This window comes from Silurus aristotelis (genome assembly GCF_946808225.1).
Source record: "Silurus aristotelis genome assembly, chromosome: 8".
NCBI lineage: Eukaryota > Metazoa > Chordata > Actinopteri > Siluriformes > Siluridae > Silurus > Silurus aristotelis.
In genome coordinates, this window is record NC_139581.1 from 2417215 (window position 1) to 2430254 (window position 13040).

Sequence of the window (13040 nt, forward strand, 5' to 3'; positions counted from 1 at the left end):
ATACAGACACGCATCAATTTCAATATCAATTTAAAATTTTTCAAAAGATTTATGCATCATAACAAACATATATCACAATTAATGAAGTTGTTCACAGTCTTAGATTTTAATAATTTAGCAGTTTCATACATTGTTTTTTTTTTTTTTTTTTTACTATCAGGTGGACGTTTATGCATTTACATAAACATCAGCTTTATGTTTGATAAAACTTGAATGTAATAATTATAATTTTTTTGATTTAATATTTGATCTTTGTTTTGACCTATATTTAGTTTTTTTTTATTTTTTATTTTTTATTTGATATTCAAGATTAATTAGCGGTGCCCCTGCAGTACCGCTGCAGAACCCCTAGGGGTCGCGGACTCCCGGTTGAAAACTGGGTCTGGTAAAGTCCACATTTACACAAATATATATTTATATTAAAATTTGTATTGTTCTGATGATTGTTACAGTGTACAGTGTAATTCTTGTTTAGAATTTCCTTTATACACCTGCATTCAAACTACACAAAGAACTGGAATGATTAAGGAAGGGGTAGCTCTGTGGTTAACATGTTCTGATTGGAAGATTGAAAGTTTAAATCCCAGCACCCCCAAGCTGCCACTGCAGCTGCCACTGCAGCTGCCAACTCAACCTTAACTGCATAAAATGGGATAATTATAGTCGTTCTGTAATAATAGCGTCTGCCAAATGCTGTATAATGCAATACATATTTAACTGAAAGAATGTTAAAACACAGTTCATACTTAGTATTGGGCATACAAGGTGGCCTAAGAATATAAAACTTCTATGAATAGAGTCTTGGCTGCTATAAAAAGGGTTTGCAAGCTCTGATATGCGGCACATGGGGTGTTTAATATTGATTCGGCAAAAAAGGACGCCGCGATTACAATTAAGATTTCGATTTAATTCAAATTTTTATTTGTAGAGCGCTTTTAAGAATGGAAATTGTCTCAAAACAGCATTACAGAAATTAAGCAGTAATAAAGAATGTATCAGTTTGTTCCTTATATACGGCGAGGAGAAACCTTGAGAGGAACCAGACACAAAACGGAACCCATCCTCATCTGGGTGACACCGAATGTTCATTTGCATTCGTCATTTTGTTTCATTTGAAAAATTAGGAAAAAATCATAATAACTTGAGCAAAAAACTTTTGCACACTATTGTAGAATTGCACATTTAAACATTCATTGATCAGTCATTTGACACATGATCATCAAATCTCTGTGATCCTGTCCCTTTTTACTTTCCATACCTGCCTTGTGGATGGAATTTTCTTGGGAGGTCTAAATTCAACTTTGGATCTGAAGGTCTTGAGTTTAAATCCCAGCAACACCCCAATCTGCCAGTCCTGGGCTCCTCAGCAAGGCTCCTAACCCCATAACTGCTCAGTTGAATAAATGAGAGAAATGTAATTGGATGAGAGCTTCTGCAAAAATGCTGTAAATGTAATCCATGAAGCCCGAAGATGGATCTAGATTGTAATTAATCTAAATGAATATAAGCACTTTGCTCTAATGGCCATTTTCCATTTGATGGATTTTTCCATTGATGGAACTGTAATGAATGGACATTCAGCATTGAGGATAAGATCTCTTTTTAATCTGGTTCCTCTCAAGGTTTCTTCCTCATAACATCTAAGGGAGTTTTTCCTTCACCACAGTCGCCACGGCTGCTCATCAGGGATAAATACACACCGTTCACCTTCACTGTTGATTTGTGTAAAGCTGCTTTGAGACAATGTCTGTTGTGAAAAGCGCTATAGAAATAAACTTGACTTGACTTGATTATAGACATTGTAGTTACTTAAGTATGTTTTTGTTTGCAGTTTTGTACTAAACTACAGTTTAAGTCATATTCGTTGCTAAGTAAAAAAATGATGATAATAATAAAACAAGGGGAAAAAACAATAATTTTTTTATTTTTTTATTTTTTACGAAATGGACTTCGTAGGAAACCTTGCATTTAAAACCGATTTGAATGAGTTGAGAATTTCATTCATGAAGAAACCAGTACTGTATGTCAGAAGAACAGCTGGTGTGAAACTCTGACGTTGATGAGCAGATTTATGTGAATCACAGCGACAGATTTGTCATGAGCTGAAGAACAGTGTTGCTATCATTCATCTGAATCATGAGGATTCAGGAATAAAGAATAAAACGTTTGTATACACGTATGCTACATGGATACTTGATGGATACTTTTTGAACATCCCATTTGACATTTAGTCCCAATTTGCTCTTATATTAAGCTCCAGACCTCGCTGAAGATGTTCCAGTAGATTTTGTGTAAGTTTGTGTGGCGTTTTATTTAGTCCAAAGGGTGTAAGTAAAGAGTAAAATCAGGTAGTTATGTAGGTGAAGTGAGGAGGACTGGGGTGCATCATTCATCATCAAGGTGTTCAATTGGGTTGGAGCTTTATAGCATTTAAGGGCCTTGCTCAAGGGCCCAGCAGTGGCAGCTTAGTGGTGGTGGGATTTGAACTAACAACCTTCTGAACAACTGAGCTACCCATTCCCCAGTTACTAAGTTACTAGTTTTGTAACACACCAACAGATGGCAGCACAAGGCTGCTTGCACAGTCACAAGGAGCACTCTTCTCCTTCTTCTTCTTTTTTCGGCTGCTCCCAATAGGGGGCGCCACAGCAGATCATCCGTCTCCATACCCCCCTGTCCTCTACATCTGCCTCTTTCAAACCAACTACCTGCATGTCTTCCCTCACCACAACCATGAACCTCCTCCTTGGTCTTCCTCTTTTCTCCCTCCCTGGTGTCTCCATCCTCAGCATTCTCCTACTGATATACCCCATGTCCCTCCTCTGCACATGTCCAGTCACAAGAAGCACTGACCTTTATAAATCATTGTGCCAAACAACATCATCCGGTGTATATCAGGAGCTGTGCAACTGGTGCTAATCTGACCACGTGCGTTACCACGTCTTCGATTTCATCATGGAACAAAGGGCAAATGTGAAATTTCGAGTGAAACTGGGCAAATCCGCCCTAGAGACATTTGACGTGACATGCGCTTGACATACGGTGAGGCTGCGCAGAGTCGTTTGAGAAATTTCGACCTGCACGTGCGCTTCAAGTTTGGAACAACATCACTGGAAGGCGACGAGAGATCAGGAAGACCTTTGACGTGCTCGACCCCCGAAAATGCAGAAACCATTCAGCAACTTGTGCATGATGATCATCGGGGAACAACCCACATGATCTCACTTGCACACTTATCCTACTCACCAGATTTGGCTCCTGTCGACTTCACCGTCTTTCTAAAGATGAAGATCCAGATCAAAGCTTGCTGTTATGACACCGTTGCGGAGATCCGGCGTGAATCGCAGAAGGTGGTTTGAAAAGAAGACTTCCAGGACACATTCCAGAAGAACGCTGGGAGCAGTGTATTGCTGTGGAAAAGGACTATTTTGAAGGTGATAGCATGTAAACATAGATAAATAAAGTGCTTTCTTGTAAACAGTTGAGTCTCCAAACTATTTGGTACCACCACATGTATGCATCATTATGATACTCAACAAATATGAAGATATATATGTGTATCTGACAACTAAAAAAAGTCAGGCAATGGATGGAACATGGCATAAAACAGATGTTTTGGTCAGCTTTTGGTTGTGAACATCATGGGCATGTATTTTATATGAGAAGAAATAATGATCCCCAAAAACCTTCTGCAAAGCTTAGTTATCAATAAAAATTGGGCCGATCGTTGATAAGTTGGTGATCGATGGGGTTTTGAAAGAAGACTGATAGCACCATGAATTTCAATCCGTACCAGGATATTTAAACCCAACAAAGAAAAAAAAAGACCCCACATAATGTTAAAATCTTCTCAGTCTCCAAATAGGAACCACGTCGAACGAAAACAGAAGTGTGTTCATTTAAACGAGATAGAATTGTGCCTCCAACCACGTCAGGAATTAGAAGAAGACTCTGTACTGTTGGTCTCCGCAGGGGAGGTTTTTACTGTGTAGTGCATGTGGGGGTGCCAATACTTTTGCAACCTGTGTTCAGCAGTGGGAACAAAAAGACAATACTGAATCCCTACATGCTTAAGCTCGTTTTCTCTCTCTCTCTCTCTCTCTCTCTCTCTCTCTCTCTCTCTCTCTCTCTCTCTCTCTCTCTCTCTCTCTCACACACACACACACACACACACACACACACACACACACACACACACACACACACACACACACACACACATATGCAGCATTTTTTCTCATTTTCCCATCTGTGGCTTTCTCATAATTCCCTCCCCCATCCCTTTCTCTCTCTCCCTCTCTCTTTCTCTCTCTATTCTTCTTGCTCTTATTCTCTCTCTTTCTCTCTCTCTGTAGTATGCCATGCTCTCGTAGTCTCACAGGCTCTTGTGTAGAAACACTTCATCCCCACTGCGTGCTACGTTTTCTCCAGCCTGCAAGTCACTGATGGCAGACTCAAGGTAAGATTTTATAATGTTAACTCTGAGTTTATATGTGTGTGTGTGTGTGTGTGTGTGTGTGTGTGTGAGAGAAAAAGAGAGAGAGAGAGAGAGAGAGAGAGAGAGAGAGAGAGAGAGAGAGAGAGAGAGAGAGAGAATCGATATATATGGGTATGAGATATTGCCAAACTGTTCCTGGTGACACTTGGTGCATTATGGTGTATGAGCAGCTGCATCCTCACTCTCCATCCCTCCATCTCTCCATCACTTCATATCTCTCATGGGGTATTAAACATCATCCAGAGCTGCACTGTATATTGTTAAAAACCTGGACATGAGTCATTATTCATTGCCTCAGTGGACTCAGGCTTTTCCCATAAGAGACATGAGATGTGAGATGTTCTGCATTTTTCAGCACGTGATGTAAATGATACAGTGATATTTCTGATATAAACTGAATGAAAGTTTTGCAAATGGTTTTGCTTTTTCCAAGCCTACAAAAAAAGGTGGCATGGCATGGGAATATATGTGTGTGTGTGTGTGTGTGTGTGTGTGTGTGTTTGTGTGGAATGAGGAAGTGTAATTTGAACATGCAGAACCGTTTGGTGCACACCTCTCACCAACTTCAAACCAGAACCAGCAGTTCATTCCACAACACATACAATACAATATAATATACATTCTAACAAGGGCTTCGATTTACGTGTATATTTTGAATCAACCTGTTGTGCCTCATACCACAATGCTGTATCTCTGTATGAGCGATGATTACTCCCAGCCACCAGGGGCAGTGTCATGTTTCCAAGTGAAGGAAAAAATTTTATGGGAAAAAAATAAAATAAAAAAGCGTCATTAACTCTTATCGTTCACCCTCTTGGTTGTTCTCTTCTGCGTTTCCATCTCCGAGTTTAGCCAACTAGCATGCCAGGAGAGATGTTTGAGCTAGCATGATCGAGTAGTTTTCCTTTCCATGATGTTCTACTATTTCTAGAAGTATGTACAGTTTTTTGTGGTTTTTCTCTCCACCTGAGTGATCCCACGCTTTAACTTTTCATTTCCCCCAAGAGTCATGAGGTAAAAGAAGCTTTCTTTCTTTCTTTCTTTCTTTCTTTCTTTCTTTCTTTCTTTCTTTCTTTCTTTCTTTCTTTCTTTCTTTCTTTCTTTCTTTCTTTCTTTTTTTCTTAGAATGTAGCGTACATTACTTTTGGAAAACATAGCTCTGGACTACGCCATCATGTGGCTGTTATCATTTCAACCATATACAATATATGCAATTCTTTCATTCATACACCTGAACCGTTGAGGGTTGCTCAAGCTTCCCCGTGCTGGGATTTGAACTTGCAACCTTCCTAATGACATCTTATCCACTAAGTTACCACTTCACAGTGCACAGTAAAACAACGTTCCTTCAGGACCAAGTTACTACACAAGACAACACAGGACCTACATGACAACCTACACATAGTAAAGTGCATGTGTGCCTATAACGTAACAGTGTACAATAAATGCAGAACAACAGCACTTCTTGTTGCATATCAACTTAACCATTGACAGAATGGTGTAAAAATTAATAATCACAAAACCAGCGTGGCACATTTGGATCACAGCAATTTCTGTTTCATGTTCCAACACCCTGAAGGTGTTCTAGCTAGAGTCACATCCTCAGCATTCTGCTCATGTGGCGTCCCAAATGCCCGGGCAGTGGCTGGCCATGGGAAACGTTTGTTAATTAAAAGGAGTGAACACGACGATATGTTCCTTCCAAGCCTGCTTTTTGCATTAGGGTAAGTTAGCACCCCCTACTTGTGATGACGATATTAATCTCCACACCCTAAAAGTGAAATATGTGATGCATTTTAAAAAGTGAACAATAATTGTAACCGATATGTGATATTTAGATTGATTTCTCCTGTTTCTCGAGAACACTACAGAGACCGAGGCGTGTCCTGAGTGTCACATAAAATACAGATTAACATGGCAGAGGTAGAGCTGTAACTTCCTGGAGACCGAACAGGAAAACAAGGTCTGGCTTTATTTAATTATTTCCTCTTGTTTTTTTTTTTTACACCACAAAGGGCCATGTGTTAGAAGTCAGAAGGCACTTAAGTAAATTGATGATTTACTGTCTGTCTGAACCAAAAGACATAAAAGTGAACTATCTGTACCATATTGAATTGTACTGAATCACATTGAGTTGAATTGAATCGAAATCGGATCTCACTGCCTGACGTGTATCTTTAATTGTATTGTATCTCTCCCTAACTAATAGATTTGGTTCACATTCCCTTCACACCACTTTCCTCCTGTGATTAATTAAAGTTGTTAAGCGGCCTAGCACCTGACTGGAAAAAATAACAACAACATTCCAAACAAGCTGCAAGAGATACCAGATGAGTGTAAATTGTACACAATGTCCTTACAACAGTGTGTGTGCATGAGTGTGTCTGTGTGTGTGTGTGTGTGTGTGTGTGTGTGTGTGTGTGTGTGTGTGTGTAAGGGGGGGGGGGGGGGGGGGGGGAACCCCGAAACCCCGAAACCCCGAAACCCCTCCGACGACCTGCTTTTCTCACCCCAAATCCGAGCCTACGGATGAGTCATGTGTTGACGCACAAAGTGCAGAAATGGATCGGCGTCCTGCAGGAAGTCCTTCATTAGATTTTTCTCCTTTTATAAAGACTCCTTGCCTCTGGTCCAGGGGGCCACGCGTGTCTACGTTCATCTTTTTCAAAAGAACGACCGCAGCAACGGGTTTCCACTAATTAGGCTGCCTTCGTTTGTCTCTCCGCCTCTGTTTGTTACGGAGCTCGTTAAGCCGAGCAGGTGGTGTTGTGCTGCTCAGAACAAATTCCTCTGTAAACCCAGCGGTCATTAGCGAGGACCGTATGCTTTGTGTAGCGGCGCCATTATCACTGCACATGAATACGACGTCAATACTTATATTTTAGAGCCTGGAGTTCATTCTCGTTTTGTCCATCATGACTGTCACAGTCCAAAAATTCAAAGTGAGAACTCCGAAGGCATGTTCTCTATGAGTTATATTTAGCGGCTATTCAAATTGTTCCTGACTCTTTTAGTCTCATGATCTGAACGAGAGCAGGCATTTTAAGTGCACTATATGGGTAAAGGTATTCAGACACCTTAAGTTTTGAGGACATTGGACGGAAAGATTGGTGTGTGTCAGACACCTGCCTACACAGACACAAATACACACTGTAGAGCAAGAGAAAGTCAGTGACAATAAGTCTAATCTACACTAAATGGACAATCTGATCTATACTATATAAGCAAAACACATATAGGGGACACCTGACAATCAGATTCTGTGCTTTTTGAACCTCTCATCCCACATTTATTCCCCATTTGCTGTTATAATAACATCCACTCTTCTGGGAAGATGCTCCACTTGATTAAAGTTTAGTTTACCTCAGCCACAAGTACATTAGTAAAGTCAGGTACTGGTGTAGGTGATCCCAAAGGTGGTTAAGGAGCTCTACAGCAGAAGATCTTCCACTTCAGACCTTATAACCCATATCTTAATGGAGCTCGCTTTGTCCACAGAGACACACAGACATTCGATACAATTGTATGCCTCCAGCTTTGTGGTAACAGTTTGGACGTTGCTGTAATCTGCATAGTGAGAATAAAGCCATGTTTTTAAGTGGTGTAGGAATCCTGCAGGGTAGAATAATTTAACTGTTTGTGTCACTTTCCTGCTTCAAACTAGGCATGAAAAATTATTACACATCACTTGTCTAATGTTATGTGTGGAAAGCATGAAACGTTTCCACATTTTCACATTGATCCTTTATCACTCACCTCTTTCAACCTATTATTACCAATAGAATTATATATATATATATATATATATTGATTGTATTTATTAAGACACCAGTATTCAAACCATCTCAATCACATCTCCCTCACCTTGTCTCCAAACGTCCTACATGTGCTGTCCCTCTAATAAACTCATTTCTAATCCTGTCCATCGTCGTCACTCCCAATGAAAACCTCGACATCTTCAGCTCTGCTACCTCCAGCTCCACCTCCTGTCTTTTACTCAATGCCACTGTCTCTAATACATACAACATCTCAGGTCTCACCACAGTCCTATAAACTTTCCCTTTCACTCTCACAGATACTCTTCTATCACTAATCACTCCTGCTATCACTCTTCTCCACCCACTCCACCCTGCCTGCACTCTTTTCTTCACTTCTCTAACACACTCTCCATTACTTTGCACTGTTGACCCCAGGTACCTGAACTCCTCCACCTTCTCCACCTCTTCTCCCTGCAACCGCCCCCCTCCACTGCCCTTCCTCTCATTCACACACATGTACTCTGTCTTACTCCTACTGACTTTCATTCCCCTTCTCTCCAGCACGTACCTCCACCTCTCCAGGCTCTTCTCAACCTGCTCCCTACCCTCACCACAAATCACAATACCATCCTCATCAACCTGTCTATCACCACAGCAAACAGGAAAGGGCTCAGAGCCGATCCTTTATGCAGTCCCACCTCCATTATTCATTTAACACACCTGACTTCCTCATACAACACCACAACTCCTCTCTCCACCCTGTCGTAAGCTTTCTCAAAATCCACAAACACGCAATGCAATTTCTTCTGACATTCTCTATACTTCTCCATCAACATTCTCAAAGCAAATAAGGCATCTGTGGTGCTCTTCCTCGGCATGAAACCATACTGCTGCTCACAGATGGTCACCTCTTCTCTCAGCCTGGCTTCCACTACTCTTTCCCATAACTTCATGGTGTGACTGATCAACTTAATTCCCCTGTAGTTACTGCACATCGCCCTTATTCTTAAAGATTGGTACCAGCAAACTCCTTCTCAATTCCTCTGGCATCTTCTCACCTTCCAAAATCCTGTTGAACAATCTGGTTAAAAACTCCACTGCCATCTCTCCTAAACATCTCCATGCTTCTACCGGTATGTCATCTGATCCATTTAACTTTTCACTCTTCATCCTCTTAATCGCTGCTTTCACTTCCTCCTTACTAATCCTATCCACTTCCTGCTTCACCATCTCCACATTATCCAACCATCTCTCTCTCTCATTTTCCTCGTTCATCAGCTGCTCAAATTACTCCCTCCATCTTCTCAACACACTCTCCTCACTAGTCAACACATTTCCATCTCCATCCTTTATTGCTCTAACTTGCAGCACATCACTCCCAGCTCGGTCCCTCTGCCTGGCCAATCGCTACAAATCCTTTTCTCCTTCCTTAGTGTCCAACCTCTCATACAGCTCCTCATATGCCTTTTCCTTGGCTTTCACAACATCCCTCATCACCTGTTGCTGCATCTCCTGCCTACTTTTCTCATCACTCTGTTGATCCCAATTCTGTTTCTCCAAACTCTTTCTCCTTATGCTCTCCTGCACTTCCAAATGTCACACCAAGTACTTTTCTATCTGTGTCCCTTATCACTTCAGAAGTAGTTTCCCAATCATCCAGCACCTCTTCACCACCACCGAGCCTCTGTCTGACCTCTTCCCTGAATCTCACACTACAGTCTTCCTCCTTCAGTTTCCACCATCTTATTCTTCTTTCAGTCCTCACTCTCCTCCTCTTCTTCCTTACCTCCAAAACCATCCTACAGACCACCATCTGATGCTGTCTAGCTACACTGTCCAGAGCTTTAAACCCTATTAAACATGATGACCATAAACACTGACTGCACCTCAGATATCCTCACCTTTTCACCTACATCAGTACCTGACTTTACTAACACACTTGTGGAACATCTTCCCAGAAGAGTGGAGCTTATTATAAGAGCAAATGAGACAAAATGTGGAATGAGATGTTCAGTAAGCACATCATTTTATGGTCAGGTGTCCACAGGTAGCGTTTTGCCAGTATAGTGTAGATCAGATGTGTGTGTGTGTGTGTGTGTGTGTGTGTGTGTGTGTGTGTGTGTGTGTGTGTGTGTGTGTGTGTGTGTGGTAAATGAGAGCTGCTGAATGTTTATGGAAAATAACAGCAGAATTTGAAATGACCTCTGCTTTGTATTAGTCAAAATCAATCTTCAAATATGTATGTGTGTGTGTGTCTGTGTGTGTGTGTGTGTGTGTGTGTGTGTGTGTGTGTGTGTGTGTGTGTGTGTGTGCCCATATTACTCTGTGTAAAGTGTGACCTTCATCCATTACTGAGAAATCTGTGCTCGTGAAACCCTGTTGCAGGTGATGGTCAGGATTGCGTCTATTTCGGAACATCAGAGGAAAGTGGGGAGATGTGGCGGAACGGCGAGGGTCTGTGCAGGCGTGAGTGGGGGGTTGTGCACGTTTCTCTGTGTGCATGCTCGACACGTATGAGTGCATATGTATGGAACACTTCTTCTGTCCGTCAGGCGCGCTGCAGAAAATTGATCCGCTGCTGTTTTTCTGCCAAATGCTGAAATAGTGTGTTGTCGTGATGCGAGATTTTCATGGATGAAATGAAATCAGAAATAAGGAGGATTTATTTTTGTCACAGGTCGCTCGTGTGAACACGACTACTTATTTATCGGTACTCACTTTTAACATTTGCTGAAACACACAATAATCCTACAACAAATCGCAAGTAAGAGGACACTTTCGCTTTCTTCCTTCAGTATATTAAGAAGTAGCCACACTACCCTGCACCAAATAAGCACACCCCATCTCATCTTACCCCATCCTATCTCACCCCAGCCCCCCCTATTACCCCATCCCATCTCACCCCAGCCCCCCTGTTACCCCATCCCATCTCACCCCGACCCATCTTACTCCGACTCATCTCACCCTGGCCCATCTCACTCCATCCCATCCCATCTCACCCTGACCCATCTCATCCCGAACCATCTCACCTGACCCATCTTACCCCATCCCATTTCACTCCTCCCATCTCACTCCATCCCGTCTCACCCCTCCCCTTCCATCTCACTCCATCCCATCTCACCCCGACCCATCTCAGCCCATTTCATTTCACCCCAGCCCACCTATTACCCCAGCCCATCTCACCCAGGCACATCTTATCTCAACTCCATCTTACCCCAGCCCAAGTTACCCCATCCCAGCTCACCCGTGCCCACGACACTCAACCCCATCTCACTTAACCCAGAGCTTCTCCAAATAGAGAACCAGGCCAGAGATTTTCTAGCTAGACATTAAGGCAATAGATTCTTCAGCTAGTACAACTGGAAGGACAACTGGTGAACCAGAGGCATTTATATTAATGCCAGACGCCCTTAATGTAATGCTTAAAACTCAAACAGCAGTGGCAGCTTGGTAATACTGGGATTTTGGGAACTCATGACCTTCCAATCTAAAGGTCAACATTTTAACTATGCAGCCACCAAACAAACAAGATAATGGGCACCTAATGTCAGAATCCTATTTTTGTTTTTGTAGTTCCTCTATCTAACCACCAGGTGTCATTGTGTCCCTGTGTCTCTCATCAGTTACTAATTGTTTACACCTGTTTTTTTCCCCCCCCACATTATGGCACTCTTTGGGGTTCAGCTGGACAAACCTGCATTCTTTTCTATAATAGTTATTGTGGTAGTGTTGGATGTTCCAATACAGTATATGGGCAAAATATTTAGCCATAAGGTTGCTATGTGCTTTTGAACATCTCATTCCACATTTACTTCTCATTTTCTGTAATAAACCTTTGAGATGTTCCACTAGAGTTTGTGGAGATTTGCAGAAGAGCTTTAACTCTGCCCCTTGCTTTACATGGGTTATTGCCATGCTGAACAGGTTTGGGCCTTCAGGTTCCTAAGGAAACATGTCATCCAAATATGTTCTATGCAATTGTGTGTCTTCAGGTTTGGAGGAAGAACAAATACTTGTGTCCCAATACTTTTGGTCTACAGTGTATATGAAAAGACCGAGACTGTTTTCAGCTCCAGCAATTTCATGTCTGAAGAACGAGTTGATGTAAAGTCAGTAGTTACAACTGTGTGTGTGTGTGTGTGTGTTCTGATTGTTGAGTGAATTCCAAACACAGTATAACTGAGTGAGTGAGAGCAGGTTTTTTTTTTTTTTTTTTTTGTAGAATTACTTGTGAACAGAAAGTGGTGTAAAATAAACTGGGTTATTAAAGCTGGATCTACTTTTTTGAACTTGTGTGCAGTTGTTAAGTTGCTCCAGCATGAATATGATCGTATTTAAACGTGTGAAAATGAAGAAATCGCACTGCAGAGGAATCAGTAACTAGTGTGTGGGTGTTGCGCATATGGTGTGTGTGTGTGTGTGTGTGTGTGTGTGTGTGTGTGTGTGTGTGTGTGTGTGTGTAAAACCAAGAGTGGGGGTGGTTGTGTGGGTGTTGTGAATATTGGATTTGCGTGTGTGCATGTATAAAAGGATATTCCGGGCACTTTTTTAAAAGGAATAGTGTTTTTCATGTGTGGACGCATAAATTGTGACACCATTCGAACTCAATTGCAATTGGCGAGGCAACATTTGCGTTTTCTCTCTGGTGAACGCGGCGTGACTGGCAAATTTTAAATTGAAAAGCAAAGTGGATTTGCGACAGTATTTCCCGTGTCTTATTGTTTATGACCATGTCGTATTCAAACTGCAATAACAACCACGTCTGCGTTTTCAAAGCTCAAATG

General features: G+C 41.7%; 1 protein-coding gene across 4 annotated transcripts in view; it reads left to right on the forward strand.

The window, feature by feature from the left end:
* Positions 1 to 4045: 4045 nt before the first annotated feature.
* The window catches only part of rap1gap2a (RAP1 GTPase activating protein 2a), a 113291-nt gene continuing 104296 nt past the window's right edge, over positions 4046 to 13040 (forward strand). The window contains exon 1 of one of the 4 annotated variants that reach the window (XM_083547915.1): positions 4046 to 4459. In XM_083547915.1, the coding sequence (XP_083404041.1) occupies positions 4446 to 4459 (14 nt within the window). In that variant the 5' untranslated portion in view covers positions 4046 to 4445. The remainder of the gene's footprint in view (positions 4460 to 13040) is intronic. The other 3 variants (XM_083547945.1, XM_083547916.1, XM_083547918.1) reach the window with 3 other exon arrangements.